At 38.7% G+C, this 16,925-nt stretch overlaps 1 protein-coding gene across 2 annotated transcripts in view; it reads left to right on the top strand.

Moving 5' to 3' along the window:
• The window catches only part of unc13c (unc-13 homolog C (C. elegans)), a 180,369-nt gene that overhangs the window by 101,288 nt on the left and 62,156 nt on the right, over positions 1–16,925 (top strand). For both annotated transcript variants that reach the window (XM_087852455.1, XM_087852496.1), the window contains 6 exons: positions 650–869; positions 2,403–2,630; positions 6,073–6,214; positions 8,652–8,821; positions 12,915–13,030; positions 13,240–13,403. In XM_087852455.1, coding sequence (XP_087708581.1) covers positions 650–869; positions 2,403–2,630; positions 6,073–6,214; positions 8,652–8,821; positions 12,915–13,030; positions 13,240–13,403 — 1,040 coding nt within the window. The remainder of the gene's footprint in view (positions 1–649; positions 870–2,402; positions 2,631–6,072; positions 6,215–8,651; positions 8,822–12,914; positions 13,031–13,239; positions 13,404–16,925) is intronic.

Genomic DNA, 16,925 nt, shown 5'->3' with positions numbered 1-16,925 from the left:
GCTTCTGTTACACACCAATCAGTCCAGGCAGGTGTCTTGGAGAATTTAGTATTTGCTTTAGAAACACTTTAGCCAGGAAAAAACTCAATGGAAACAAGGCCTGTGGGCTAAGGATGCTGTTAATTTAAGCTTAATGAGATCTAAGACTGATTTATTATAGCTGACTTTTCCATTGATAATCAGGTACAAGGAACTTTGTCCAAGAAAAAAGAAACAAAAAAATTGCTGCAGTACCAAATGAGAGTGCTTTTTAGTCAAGTTATGTAATTGCCAAGATTAACGCAGACACGTGTTGTAAATTTCACCCAGCCTTGAATGCACCATAGTTTACTCAGACGCTTTTATAATTTCAGACAGTTGCGTTCCCACAGCAGTTGCAAAAGTGTTACTCTTCCTTTAGTACTGATCTAAAGTTGTAGGGAACACCTGAAAAGCAATTTGAGTACAAACTTGTTTTTATTAACTTTTGAAGTTGTTATGAAATCTCATTTTCTCAGGCCTATAGTGCCACGAGAGTTTAACAACAGCAGCAGCATCTCTTTCGATCCGCTCAGCCCCCGCATCTTTTCCGTCATTGTCTTTATACCTTTATTATTTCTCATATTTTTGAAAAATTCCCCTTCTTTCTTTCTTTTGTTCTTTCTTTCAGAAACTACACGTCTTCAAGAAAACTCTGCAGGCACTGATCTACCCAATTTCATCCACAACACCCCATAATTTCGAGGTGTGGACAGCAACTGCACCCACCTACTGCCATGAGTGTGAGGGTCTGCTGTGGGGCATCGCCCGGCAGGGGATGCGCTGCTCTGAGTGTGGGGTTAAATGCCATGAGAAGTGCCAGGACCTGCTCAATGCAGATTGTTTACAAAGTAAGGAAGTACATTCATTTATATACTGACACTAAGCTGCTTTGTATTTTACATTCAATAATTCATTAATGCAACATATCTTGGCGTTTTTAGTATGCTTGCTCATGGGTGTTTGTTGATTTATCATTCATAATTAACATGATTCAAATGTTTTTTGGCTAATAAACAAGGAGTAGATTAATTACTACAGTGTGCAGCAGCCGTAAACATATTTCTTCTGAAAATCTGGTCAGTGCACACATTATTTTTGGTGTAATTATTTTCTCTCCCCAGTTTTCTAAATATCACCAGTAAGCTGAAAGCCTAAAGTATTAGTGAATGGTGTTAAAACGGTTTGTTAAATGCATGTTACATATGTCCTTGTACTCATAGCTACATGGCACATTTACAGTGCTCTGTCAGTCACTGGCACTCATTACGATCTCCAGTCAGGTTTTTCAATCAGCAACGGCCCTGTTGTGACCGTGTAGACTAATTTGAACAATGCGACATGGAAGCTCCAGAATGATCCGCACGGCAATCCTCACTCACTCTAAGTGGATTAGCGACACCCTGGCTGTTACAAAACTCAATGTTTTATAACACGTTCATACTAGCATAACAGTGTTTTATAGTTCAAACCGTGATTCATCTTTATCACATTCATCTGCACATGAATGCGCTGCTGATATGCAGTGTGATACTGGGATCAGATATAGAAAATTAACCGGTACAACTTCCTCTTTTGTCCTGCAGACACATAAAAATCATGCACACACACGTGCACGCGCACACACACACACTCCATCATTATTACATAAATTACTGATTTGGCTTTGCCATAAATGCTCAGAATCAAACGTGCAAACTTTACTCTTCATGCACACTTAGAGATGCTGATTTTAGAGAAGATGCTAATGGCTCAGTCACACCAGAGTAAAAATAGGGTAGCAGCATCTTTGCAACTAGAGAAAAACTGACGGTTGCCCAGCAATTGCATTGAGATTTTTCATATTCAGCAAATGATTGCAAGTTGCTGTGCGACCAGCTATCAATCACCTTTTGCAGTGTGATTGTGCAAGTTGTCTTATGGGAGGCAGCCTGTCTCCCAACAAGTGGACTCAGACTGAATGTAAATAATTGCAGTCTAAATTCTAAACACTGATATATTGCCAACTCATTGCAATCAATCTGAGCCAATGAATGAAACTCGTCCGTGACATGGGTCTTTGCAGTAAGGGATTTGGCTCAACTTTGTGGATGTAGATGGCAAAAAAATTGCAATTTTTGCTCATTTACTGCAGTTAATTGCCATCTTATCATAAGCAGATAGCATATAATTGCTAACTTGACCCAATTCAATTGCAAACTGAGGGCAGACGACTGTATCGTATTACCATTCTAACATTTTGACGTACCAAAACAGCTTTGCAGATGGCGACCGACTGCCCATGTCAGAGACTCCAACCATTGTTTTCCGTAGTGTGACTGTAGCAAGCCTAGTGCTTAATATTTATACATAGAGTATGCAAACTACTTAGTTTTTTTTTTTAGGGGCAGTGGAGAAGAGCTCCAAGCATGGGGCAGAAGATAAAACCCAGAATATCATCATGGCTATGAAGGAACGCATGAAGATAAGGGAGAAGAACTGCCCTGAGGTATTTGAAGTGATCCAGGAGATGTTCCATATCTCCAAAGAGGACTTCAGCAGCCATCTGAAAACAGCCAAGCAGGCAGTGTTGGAAGGGACCTCTAAGTGGTCAGCCAAAATCAGCATAACAGGTTAGCCCAATTACTCATTATACCAGAAAGTTCATCATCCACGGAAATGTCAAAAATGGGTCATAGCATACCAGCAATGATATGGATTTTTTTAAATTTCCCTTTCATTTACACATTAGTCATCAGTTAGCAGATGACTGATAATTGCTTCTCAGTCAGTAATGTTTGCTATGAGTGACCCTTGACTCAAAAAGCAATTCAACAAAACTGTCAGAGGCCTTGTCAAATGACAAGCAATGTTATATTAACGAGTTTCATCTCATTAATAATCTCTCTGACACCAGACCACAAGCAGAAACACATATTTATTCATCTGCAGAGAAATTGCAGATAAATAAATATGTGAGAAAGAGAAAGAAATTGATCTGGTAGTTTGAGGAGAGATAATTTGCTTTTAATACCATGAGAGTTATTACTGGAGATAATATAATAAATAATTTTTCCGGTCATCTTCTAGATGACTGCGAAAGAATTCTTGCAATCATCCACTGTCTAATTGATTTGTGTAACACAGAAGGAAGCTATGTATTTTTGATAAGGCTTGATTTTTGTATCAAGTGCTAATAAAAACAAGAAAAAGTTATCAGGTTTACTATGATGCTTCCCAAATGTTAAATGATGGCACATTAAGTACAAAGCATCAGAGATGTTGTAATAAAGAGGCTATAATGACTTATTATTACAGTTGAACAGTCATTTCTGCAACTGAAAGAGAGCTTTATGTCTTTTTCACGACCATGGTAATCACTTTTACAGCTATACTGACACAACTTTGCAGAATATACTTTGAAAATGGGACCCCCAAAAGCAGCACCTCAAGCTTTCTCAGATATGCCAGTCAAAAATGTCTTGCCTCGGAGTGCCATTTGACAGCATTTTACTACATATTCAGATGAAAAACATTTTTTCTGCTGAGGTGGTGGGGTAAGGTGTAGGGGATGGAGGATCTGGGCTCGGGGGTGGATTATCAGTTCCACAGGTTACATAGTAGTTAGATGTGTCAGACTGAACAGTTTCTCCCTTTTGGTGTCCTAAATGCAAACGTAATATGATCTAGTTATATTTTTTCTTACCTAACTTCCTTTTTTTTGTTTCTAACTAACCAGCTAAACTAAACATTTTTTTTTTTCATATTTAATTATGGGTGTCTTTGCCTCTTTGATTGTAAAACCTCAGCTGTGTTTTGTTGTTTATATGGTCTGTCCTGCAACACGCACACACATAAAAAAATAAAATCAATAAAGCCATAGGCATGAAATATAAAGATCTGCTGTTAAAATATTTATCTTCTCTGAAGATAGTTCTAGATGACCATGTTAAGTTTATATCGTTCTGCAGAGTGAATCTGGGACATGCATCTAATTTCTGGGATTAAACATTTCTCCCATGTATGTTAACTGGGTTCTGAAAGAAGGTCAGAAAGTTATATTTGTAATGTGGCCGTGGACAGCGATCCATCTCTGAGGCCACTGTGCCAGGTCCAGCTCATTTATTGCCCATCTTGCATTTCTCACAGTGTCAATACAGCAGAGAGAAATAGCAACAGAGAAGGTGAGGCGACAAATGGAGATGTAGGGAAAAACAGGCAGAGGACTGGGAGAGCAGAAAAGGAGAAAAAATAAGGGTGAAAGAGACGTGACAAAGATCCATGGTTACCTCAGTTGATTTTCCAGAGGAATTATTGAATACTCCATTTTAGAATGTAGGCAATACGTTTTTATTTATTTACTCTATCAGTCATTAGATAAAAACAGACTGGGATTAACTGTGCAGCACAGACAGTGAGCATGGGGTGTTCTGTGTTTGTTGAATGTGCACAGTAAATGTGAACCTTTGCCACCCATAAACTAATTTTACATTTGAAAGTCTGAAGCACCGTCTTTCAAACAAGTTATCCTTCTTTATCTATGTTTTTTATATTATTTCATAGCAAAGTTGTTTTGAGATGATGTTTCTTATGAAGCAGATATGCAACCAGGCTCCTCTGTTCAGTATCAGTTCCTCATACTAAAAACAGCATTTTATGCTACAGTGTTAGTCAAGCATGCAGCATGGGAATCTTATTTCTCTATTGAAGAGCTTCACAAATATTAATTGGTTTCTGAGATCATCAAATTCTCATGAAATGTAACAATTCTCAGAGTAATTTCTCATGTTTACTGTTAAACAGGAGTGTGCATAAAAAACTGAAATGCAGACTAGGTTTAAATTAGTTTTTGCGTATACTTGAGAAAATTTAAACCCAGACAGCCGCATGGGATTTACAGACAGGATTCAATAGAATTTAAGTTTTATAAACAGATTTTGTTGTGGGATAAAATGCTGTGAAACACCTAATTTGCCTCTGGTTTATTCTGTTTAACAGAGGGAAGTAGCAAGAAATAAAAAGCTGGCTTTCACAGACAGAGCTAAGATATTAGAAGTGTTCAGATGAGGGTAGTGACACTCTCTTTTATGGCAATCTTTCATCAGAGGGATTTGCGGTCCATTGGTTATTGTTTGGGAAATATACAGAAGTAACGCGGCGAGTGGCGAATTTAAAACGCTGCTTATGATATAAAAAATGTTTTATAACAGCAGCATGTCATGTCTGGGATTGAATTCTTATAAAAAGGTGTGAGGGCAGCAGGTTTACTTGCCATTGGGTAATTTTAACAAGTGCTTTATCTTAAGCATACATGTGACCCTTTAAGCATATGTCAGTTTCTCAGACCTCTCCTTTACTACAGGATGCCCTGAATTCTGAGTACCCCCAAAGCAAGCATGCAGGCTGTGACTCCCCAAACCTCTCTATCCTGCCCACCAGCTCATGTCAGCATTGAGCTGAAGGATATATATGTACCCTGAATTATTTAGACTGTCACTTATGCATATTTAATGCTGCAGTGTCCTTTTTCCCTTTTATGGCACGGTGAAATACTACTGTCTCTCCTCTGCACCTTCCTCTGTGTGTGGAAGTAAGATTCAGAATCAATGAGTTTTCTCTGAAACCCAGCAGTGGGCATAAACACAGAGGTGGAAACCTCATATAGCCTAGATGTAGGAAGGGATAATCCATAGACAACACATAGAAAAAACAGTGAATAATGGCTGTTGTCAAGGAGCCAGAGAGCTGCTTTGTTGCATTGGCTATTGCAGGCTGAGTGTGGCAAAACAAGCAATTTCTTTAGTTGGGATGTGAGAAACGTGCAGCTTCTCGGGCACACTCTGAAGCAGGTTCTCAGTGCCTAAAAGAATGACATATTAAATATGCTTAATTTGAGTGATAACTTAAAAAAACTGTTTTAGAAACACACCATGCTAAATACAATGCTGCTTTAGAGGGCATATTGAAGCAGTGCTATTTATGCCAGAGAAGTCAAACATTCAAAACTATGTCATATTTACAGCTTGTAGTACTTAAATGACCCACCACTGATTTCCAGTTATCTCCTGTCTCCAGTTATGAGTGCGCAGGGTTTACAGGCCAAGGATAAAACGGGCTCCAGCGACCCTTATGTAACCGTCCAGGTGGGCAAGACCAAACGCAGGACGAAGACCATCTTTGGAAACCTCAATCCAGTCTGGGATGAGAAGTTTAACTTGTGAGTTCTCTCGACAAATTTGACCTGTGCCTGACCAGATAATCCTCAGTGAGATTAAGAATGATCTGTTCAAGGGAAGTCTTAAGACATCTTAACAAGGCAAATAACACAGGTCATAACCCTGCTGATTCAACAATGAAATGAATTAAAGCTTTACTGCTTTAGTTGGATGCGATTATCATTTTTCTCCATTTCACTTATTATTGTTAATATAGTCTATTCTCTTAGGTCTGCTAGCTAGCTGGCTTGACAAAATACAAAACCCCAAGCAGAAAAAATGAGTGGTGGCTCAACCTTTTTGTTAAGGCAGGTTCCCATCATAGCCCATGAAAGATGGCATTAGAACCATCACTTAAAGTGAACTCTTATTCTGTCCAAAATCAACTCATAGCATATCATGTCCATTAGATCCTGAAACGGATAAGAAGTTAAGAAAATTGATGGAAATTAGATCTTTAACCTTTAAACTTGAATCATTTAAATACAATAATCAAGAAGTGCTTTCCCAGTAGGTCTGACATTATTCCATAATGATAGATGGAGGATGTGGATGTCAAAGTAAAATGCATTTTGCTGTTATAATTGTAGTCTTATTGCATCGGTGCATTGGTCACCTCTCTTCCTTTCAGTTAATATACTTTATATTCTGAATTATGTCCACGCAAAAAATATAGCTGTTAAAATATATCACTAATCTAAAACCAAGTAAATTGTAATGAAAAGTTAAACCAGCTTTCAAGAAAATATTTTGAACCTAAACTTTATTCCCAAATCGATAGTACAAACACCCGGCTCTTTTATAAACCCTGTGGGATGCTTGCTGTCTTTACCTTAATTAACTATCTTTCATTTAGATGAGTACCAGAATTGAAAAAAACTAAAGTATAAAAAGGAAAGTGGATTTCTTCCACTTAGTAGCTGCAAATCTTAAACATAGGATGTGACATTAGTTTTTCACTAGTGCTGTGCAGATACAAGGCTTCCCACGTTTATTGCAGTGAAATGTAATAATAGTAAGTGCACCCCAAACTGATTTGTAAATACTCATTATGCAGTTAATAATCAGATATTTAGATATTTAGCCTTTCTAGATGTCTCTGTTAAAACTAATAGAAAAACTACATGCACATATAATTTGACCCAAGTTTGGCCCCAGTCCACAAAGCTTCAGCAAAGCAGTGCATATTTATTTCTTTTCCTTTTTTCTTTTCAGTTTAGCTTTAATAATCCTCTGTTTGTAGATAGGGTACTGTTAAAGAATCACAGAGGGGTTTTCATGTTGACTTAGAGTAGCGAATGGCATTTTTCATTTCTACTAACACTAAATTTTCCGGTGTTTTTTTATTTATTTTTTATTTTTTGCAGTCTTTGCCTGTAATACTCATGTGTTCCTCTTTTCATGTAAAATTAAAGTGTTTTTTTAATGATTCTGTTTTGGACTGCTTAGTGGTCATGATAGTAAATATACTTATAATAATCATAATAACTTCTTAGCATATGGTTGTACTTGTGTCCTTTGGAGATTTTCTGAATGTTTGTGTGTTTTAAGCTAGTCACAAACAAAATTCCACACCTGTAATGAGACTCCAGTTGTGGCTGTAATAAAGCTCTTTCCCATTACTACAGGGATGTAGATTAATAGAGCGATACATTACTGTGTACTTGGCAGAGAGCAAAGTCCCAGACTAGTGCGGCAGCAGCAGCCAGTGCTTTCCCCAGAAAGGGATTAGCTAAAAAAAAAAATCCCCAAAAACCGCAGAACTGTTTTCTCTCTGGCCGTCACATCCAAGATGTCATTAGAACAAAATGGAATCTCTCAGTTTGAATTCCAGAGAACAGTTTGACCCCAGAAGTGCTTTGGTCAACGATGTTCTGTTTCGCAGCGTCATTATTGTGAAGCATCTGTCAGCTGCACATATGCAAGGATGCAATGGATATTTTACAGTGGAACTTATAACTCACAAAGAAATAATCAGTGCTATGATGCTTAACAGTGATCCTGGTGAAATGTTCAGCTTTATTCTGATAAATTTAGTAGGTAGTAGGAAAAAAGGAAAACTAGAGATACAGAATAAAGGTCATGCACTGTCTTGAGGTAAATCTTCCTGCCTGGCAGAGAGACGTTCTCCAAAAGTATGGACATGATAGGCATTTACACTTATTGAAACACAGCAAAACAATTATTTAATTTAAAAAAAACCCTGATATTCTTAGGCAAGAATTGTTCTCCATATGCCATGTAGGAAAGGCTCGCAAGTATGTGTGTATTTGAGCTTATATTTATGCTTCAATTGTACATTTGACTGCCATTCCGCTCTGCTGAATACCCCAACCCGATGAGCTGTCACTGAATATGCCTTTGCTACTATTGGTGTTTATGTTACTGTGATATTTTTTTTTTTTGCTTGACTTGACGTAATCAACCTCTAACTTCCAGTGAATGTCATAACGCTACCGACCGCATCAAGGTGCGTGTGTGGGATGAGGACGATGACATCAAGTCACGGGTGAAGCAACATTTCAAGCGCGAGTCAGATGATTTCCTGGGCCAGACCATCATCGAGGTTCGCACTCTCAGTGGGGAGATGGATGTATGGTACAATCTAGGTACGTTACCATTGTGTGACAATGTGGTGACATCAATTACTTTTTGTGATGTACAACATGAATACAATGCCCAGGTTTTGACTTTTATTCATTTATCAAAGTGTTAGACTTTCAAAGGGTAATATTGCCCCAACACAACAGCCCATAACAAAAAAAAACCCCAACTAAATAACTAAAAAATTTAAATAAAGGATGCACATACATACTGTTGCTGCTTCCAAGTCACTTTGCAACCTCTGGCCCAGCTTCTCCTTATAATGCAGTGTTGGGCTTGTTTGTTTGACGCTTGCTCCGTTCTGTATGTTAGTAGGGAAAGCGGTTTCTTGCTGCTGTCCCAGCCTCAGGCTTCTTTGTATACACGTAGACGAGCAAGGAGGTATGCCCTTTCTGCCTCAGGCTTTCGATGTGTGCATGTTGAAGGGCAGCGAGGTCTCAGAACAGAGCCATGTGCAGAATATAAACTACTACAGATGGAATAATAATTTTCTTTGACTAATGTGATCCTGACTGAAATTGGGTTTTGGATTAAGATGGGTGGTGGGGTAGGTTTGAGGGGTATGGATGTAGAGTTGTTACCAAAATATATGTAAATATATATATATATATATATTGCTTCCCAGGCAATCATTATTATGATTATTTCACATTTTGCACAGTATGACAGCAATGCAGCCTCATTTAACCGCTTGATGTCTTCCCCCTTCGCTTTCTTGTTACGTTGCAGCTGCTTTAGGAGCTGATGCTGATAACTGCTTGTGAGATATAATGTGGTTTAGCTGTGGCCACCATTACTGTCCATGCGCTATCTTTCACTGTATCTGCTCTCATATATCACAGGTTTCACAATTTTGCATGAGGTTGAATGGCAGCATAATGGAAGATCGCACTTTTGCTGAGGTATTACGACTGGCGGGAGTTGTCTTTGTTTGCCTCTCGAGCTAAACGGAAGCAATTTGTGGTAATAGTGACCCCTTCCCACTGCTGCTGCTCTATGCCTTTTTAAATGTCCACAATGAATGTTTAAACAGGCCTTTGCTGGAGTGGGTGTCCACCCCTCCAGCTGCTCTCCTCTCTAAGCCTCTTCAGATCCTCTTCAATCTGGTCCTTTGCGTTTGTGTCTGTCCCTTTGTGATGTTATTATTTTTTACTTGTCTGTCTCTTGAGCAACTGACTGCAGAGGAAAATTTCACTGCTTTGATACAGAACAGTTGAACTGTATATGAGAGCACAGAGTCAGCCAGTTAAATGTCTGTAAAGAACCCCCACAGTGTCATTAGCTACCAGACCTGTCAATGTCTAATCCAGACCTTCCCAGAGCCATGGCGGGGGGGCGCGGGATGAAAAGGAAAAGATGAAAGATGAAAAGGGGGGGAAAAAACAAAACACTTGGACACTGCTAGCACGGGCGCCTACAGAAACGCAATGCAGGAGATGAAGCATCGCTGAATATGTTTCCAAACCAACTTCATTCTAAGCCAAAGACTAGAAAATATGATGAAGCATATCTTCCCTTTGGCTTCACCTGCACAAGTGCCAAGGTAGGTTTCCCCTGCAGGATTGGTTTTCCCTTAGTCGGGAGCAGCGCTGGGCTGTTTAAATCACGGACAAACAGTATCCTACAGCTGTTTATGTTTTTAAACCTATTTTGCGCAAAGAGGCATTTTTTGAAAAATGTATTGATAGCAATGTTGAATATTATTACACAGGAAAAAAAACAACTACACATAATATAATCACATCGTGACGCCTCTGCCTTTCTAAATGGAGGGACAGTAACTGCGTGTGTATGTAAGAGTGTAAAACCTGCAGATAGTCAGATTAACAGTATTTTGTCTCTATCTGCCATTCTGCAATTCATCTCATGTAAACAATAACGTGGCGCACAGCGTGACGTGAAAAAAAGGCACATAGCTTTGACGTTGCGTGATGAACTCTGTATTCCTCGTCCACACGTAAACGCAAAAAAGGAGTTTTAAAAAATCTCAGTTTTTGGTGATTCCAAACGCTGTTTACGTGTGGACGAAACAGCTGCGTTTTCAAAAATACCCGTGTAGGTGCGGACGCAGCGTAAAAGAGTTGGTAGTTTATTTTCTTACTACCTTTAATTTATTGCAGATTACTTGTATTTGCTTAATTGTTTACTAAATGTTTGAGGTGTGAAATAAACCACAATGGAGCAAAATATGGGTGTGTGTGGTCGGAGGATGTGTGCGTGCGTGTGCGTGCGCGAACATTTTTCTTGTAAAACAAAGGGGGGCCTAGCAAAAAAGTTTGGGAATCACTGGTCTAATCCATCATTCTTCTGGTTCTGTGTTTCACTGAATGTGGATGTGTAGAGTCAGGTGGATCCCCCAACATGAACTATCCCAGCATGCAGTGGGACTCGATGTGCCAAGTAAATTCTTTAACTTTGCAGGAATGATGCATGCTTCCCTCATGTGCTGAGGTGATGATGGTGGGAGAGAGTGATGTCCAATAAATCCTTCCATTCATTTTTAACTGTTTTGATATCTGTCAAAGGCCATAGCGTGATTCATTATTTTCATGCTCATCAAACCACTGAGTGACCCTTCATGCCCTACAGATGGGACCAGTGTCTCTCTGGAAGAGACCACTCCCATGAGGAAAGAAATATTTCATCTTGGGATAAAAGAGATCACCTGAAAACAACTTTGTATTGATTTGCGCTGACCCTTCTTTCTAAGGTGAAAAATAAACCCAACCCGTACCAGCAAATTACTCTCCACAGAGTAACCCAATCTCCTTACTGTACGGGTCGTTTTTTTTATTTGTCACATGTGGTCTTTGAGTGTTGATATTTGCTAGTGGAGAATTAAACCCAAAAGGTTATTGTATGTCATTATAAGTGTTATTAATGCCTCTCGCCAAGATTTCTGTGTCAGATTATGTTATAGATGTATTTTAATGTTAGTCTTTGAATGTTTTACACAGTGTTCCTGTTTTTTTTAACATTTGTCACACTTTCATGTTTCACATTGTCAAAGACAATATTCCAAAATGATAATCCAAGTAAACACAACTGGAGTTTTAAAATATCCAGTTAAGGGAAAAAAGCTATCCAAAACTACCTGGCCCTGTGTGAAAAAGTAATTGTTAAACCATGAATTAACTGTGATTAACCACATTTTTTGGAAAGAGTTCAATTCAGTTTCACTAGCCACACTTAGGTTTAATTATTGGTTAATATTGCTAGACCTGTTGAATCAAGAAATGATTCAAATAGAACCTGTCTGACAAAGTGAAGTAGACTAAAAGATCTAAAAAAGCAACACATCCAGTGATGTGGAAGACTCATTGTCAGTTATCACAAATGCTTAAATGCAGTTCTTGCTACCAAAGGTGGCACAACCAGTTATGAGGTTTAGCGGGCAATTACTTTTTCACATAAGACCAGCTAGGTTTGAACAACTTTTTCCCTGATAAATGAAATAATCATTTAAAAACTCAATTTTGTATTTACTTGGATTATCTTGCCCTAATAGTACAACTTGTTTGATGATCTGAACAATTTAAGTGTGACTAATATGCTAATATGCAAAAAAACTAAGGAATTCCAAAGGGAGGAAGCACTTTTTCACAGCACTGTATGTCTCTTCCTTGTAGTGTGGTCAAGGACAGATTTATAAGTGATGGACATTATTAAATTTGATGTTCTTTTTCAGAGTAAGGTCACTTCTTACAGGCTTGAGCTTGTATCTCACGCTCTCACTCTTTTTCTCTCCCTTTCAGTCTCTCTCATCCGTTTTTTTTTTTTACTGTGTGCAACAAAACTTGTAGAGATTAATGTGCTTTATGTCTTTAACTTGTTTCACCATCTGCTATTGTGAAGAAAAAAATTGTCAAAATCAATGGCCCGCAATTTAGAAAGCTGTGCAGAGTAAAAAGAACAAATTACCAGTCCACACTAGTCAATCTGGTGCACGATAACCACACTGCATAGCTCAAAATATAGAAAATGAAAATTGCACCCTGTGCTTTGGATAGAATTAAAATTGAACAAATATTGCCATCTACTCTCCTGATAATTTTAAGTTATTCTAAATGTCTAATCCAGCTCGGTAATGTTTTACAGATAAAAGAACTGACAAATCTGCAGTATCTGGTGCCATCAGACTCAAGATCAGCGTGGAAATGAAAGGGGAGGAGAATGTGGTTCCTCCTCATGGCCAGTACACCTGTTTACACGAGGTAATCAGCATTTGATTTGCTACTAGGAAAGGTTGCTGCTCTAATCCACTAATCATTGCCACAGTTCTAAGCATCATGTTTATAAAGACAGTTACAGCTATGATAAGGTTTTTCATCAGCTGGCATGCACCACCCCAAAAAAAAACTGTCATGACACCGTGCTCCATCACCCTAACCTGTTCCTCTCTTATCTCTCGTGCCACTCACAGAACCTTTTCCACTATCTGACCGAGGTGAAGAACAGCGGGGTAGTGAAGATCCCGCAGGTGAAAGGGGAAGAGGCGTGGAAGGTCTACTTTGACGATGTGTCGCAGGAGATAGTGGATGAGTTTGCCATGAGATACGGAGTGGAATCCATCTATCAGGCTATGACGTTAGTACTACCCTGATCTATGGCCTTTTACCTCACCAATCTGTCAGTGTCTCATTTACCAGAGTGGAAGGAGAAAAGGAGATGTGAGAAGGACGAGCGAAGGAGAACTGGAGTAGTAAAGATATCTCCTCAGCAGAATCAGAGCTTGGAAAACTATCGAGCTCCCAAGTTTGATTGATTGATTGTTGGTCTCATGGAAAAACCTAACCTGCCTTTGTCACATTGATCATGGGCACACAAACAGTGTTGTTTTCCTCCTTGCTTGTGTCGGTGATCCTCTGTGACCCTTTCTGTCTATAAATGTTTATCTCTTTGTCTCCATCGTGACCCCCAAACACATTCCCCTGCAGTGACACCACTGGAAACATTCAAACCTTTCAATATTGATCAAGGTCATGCAGTGACATTTGACATTGTGCTGTGTTAAAGCAATTGTTAACACTTTAGAAGTCTGCACAATACATGTATCCATCATCCAGTTCACTAGCAGCAGATTTATTTTTTTGTCTTTGCACAGCATATTTACTTCAACCCAGATGCACTACTTTACATTCCCAAGTTTATTTTTGTATTGTATGTGGCCCAGCTGAATGGATTTTTCCTGTTCTAAAATATTTGTGTTTACTATACTCTTATAAAAGAAACTATTTTTTACACTGTTATTTAAACTCTACATTTATAGCTTGGTTCCACCACAGAGACAAAGTGAATGCAAACACTTGTTGCTCTGTGTGACATTGACAGAGCTAGTCAGGAACTACTGCAGTGACATTAGTATGAAAAATAACTCTGATCTTTAATTAAGGTTTACTTCTCCGTTTTAATTGTCTACACATGAGCCTGGCTATCTTGAAGCTATATTATCTCATGTAAAACTTAGTATGCTTAAGCTATCTCTTGCTTGACTATGTGTCAAAGTTTGAGGCCGTTTCATAACTTCAAAATAAAATATAGATGTTATAGATGCATAATTGCAAAAAAAAAAAAATTGGTCATTTGAGCCAGATGCTTGCTAGGCAACATCATCATATTTGATATAGATGAAGTCCTTTAAGTGCTTACTGTGTACCTTTGTGCCAAGTTGGGTTGCTCAGCTCTTCCTTCTGCAGTCAAAGAGAGATTTCAAGTGTTCAACTTCTGTAGATGCATATCAGATGTTTTTGTCATGACTCAAAAAGGATCAAGTGTTTTTGATGTTCTAACTGGATAAATGCTATAAATGAGACATTTCAGCCCATTGGTAGGTGGCTGCTAGGGAACATGATGGTGTCATAATATTTGATGTAGATAAATCCTCAAGATGTGCCTGTGTGCCACGTATGTGAAGTATTGTCAAGGAGCTGTTCATGGATGGGCAGATTGAGATTTTCTATGTTTTAGGGGAGATAACTATATGGGGATTTAATTAAAATTTTGCTTTAATAATTTATGTATATATCTAAAATACTGTATTATAGTAAGATACTTTTCAGTATATCACATAGGCAGGTAAACACAGAAAATAAAGCATCCTTTACCAGTTGAAATAAAAAATGGGTTTTAGAATTAAACAGGTAAAGATAGTCGCTTGCATTATATCAGCTATTATCTATTGTTTGCTAATGACTTTTACTGCAGTAATTCATTAATAATGAGTCATTGAGTATCTCTGCAGTCTGGTTTCTGTATGAGCTGTTGTCTGAAAAGCACCACCGAAGTGCACCTTTTAAGCTCTCTTCCCCCTGCACTTGTTGGGCAGTCCCACTAGCTGACTATGTAATTAACTGCTGCCTAACTAAATAAATCAGACCTTAATTACACACAGATTGTTGGCAAATTGAATGGAAGGCTCAACTCATATTTTTGCTTTCAAGTTTGAAAATCAAGTGATCAAACAGGACTGAGAATTCTTTTCAAATTATTTGCTTAAAATTTGTTAATTTTATTTATTAACCACTGACCTCTGAGTATGCTTGATTCTCGCACCACCTACTCTCTTACCGATTATGATTTAACCCTGTGGACTTTATATTTTCTCCTGCTGGCCCTGTAGGGCAAACATGCAGCTGAGTTTCTTTTTAACCTTGCAAAGTCAGTTTTAATTGTTTCCAAAATCCATCAATTGTTATCATAGAATATCCACGCAAGAAAGGGGTGCAGCTGCTACAACAACAGCCCAACTATAGCACAAGCATTGTTGACATGTTGGATCATATTGGTGCAGCAAACTGATGGAGCTGACATGTTGTTGATTCACTGTGACAGTTCATTGTAACATATGAGGGATAGCCACGTTATTTAAGGGCAGTAAGTGGCCTGATTACCCGCTTTATCACGTGGAGTTAATGCTTCAGGCTTGAACCTTGTTTAACCATGGTGTTTCTCATTATCTTTCATCAGGAATTTATGAAAGGTCCTACTTTCCTGTTTTCTTCATCACTGAACCTTGACTCCGAGTAACTCCTGACATCATGACTGCATAAATCACAGCAGCTGTGAAGGCTCACTTTCCCTCCGGTGCCCTTTACAACAACTCCCGGCATACCCCTCCCTCATTTTCGTTTTTCTTCATCGCACTCTATCACCACTCCCCTGTCTCCCTGTCCGCATCTCTCATCATCTTTTTTTTCCCCTCATTTTTCCTAGCTATCTGAACCCATTAAATGATATGTGAGTGTGTAGTACATCTCACCCGCTAGTAAAAAACCAAAGCAGGATAACTTTAGGGGAGGCAATGTCTTCCCTCTTGAAAATAGGCTCAGGAGATCCAGCTCTAAAAGCACCATGGGAATTTAGCGGATGCCATCATCACTCTCTTTGCATCATTCACTTTGCTCTCCTAACCCCAAGTGCTCCTGGGTAATTTGGAGGCTGAAAGCAGAGTAATTAAATCGGCCTCCCAATGAGAACACGTTTGTGTTTTTTTGTGTGTGTGTGTGTGTCCGCTCCACAAAGAAGAAGGGGGAGTAAATCTGCTACCGTTACTCCACATAACTCTGTGGAAGTGATGACTCACTCAGCAAGATGTTCTTAGTTTCAAAATGTCTGTTTTCAGTCTCAATGCCCGACTCTTAGACATGCTCAAATCTGTGGATTTGAATCCTATCCGGTCGTTAAGTGATGACATGACAAATCCTACTTCCGGGCCTAAAGTAGTCTGCGTTTAATATGGCCTTTGTGTTGTTAACATGTTTAATGTTATGTATTTTCTTCTATTTAATCTCAAAAAGCTCCTAAAACAGTCAGTGATCACTGTTGACCTCCCTCGGCTTTTATTACCGCTAATCATTTATTTAATCTCAGTTTTTAAAACCTTAGGATGTAACTACAGCCCAGCCCATGCAGCAGTATATGAATGACTAACCTCGTATTGTGGATGGATTATCTCAGTTGTTCTCCTGGCTGAAGTTGGGTCCTTTTACAGCATCCTGCCATGTGATTACATTTGTTCCTGACCACCGAGAACACTCACATTAACTTTTATCGAATGGAAAAAAGTTAGCTTGTTTATATTATGCTAACATAGCTGTGTCGCTAGCGGTC

This window comes from Neolamprologus brichardi, chromosome 1 (assembly GCF_056152115.1).
Source record: "Neolamprologus brichardi isolate AB-2024 chromosome 1, ASM5615211v1, whole genome shotgun sequence".
NCBI classification, from domain to species: Eukaryota; Metazoa; Chordata; class Actinopteri; order Cichliformes; family Cichlidae; genus Neolamprologus; species Neolamprologus brichardi.
Note: the sequence above shows the minus strand (reverse complement) of the source record. Positions and strands in the feature narration are given on the sequence as shown.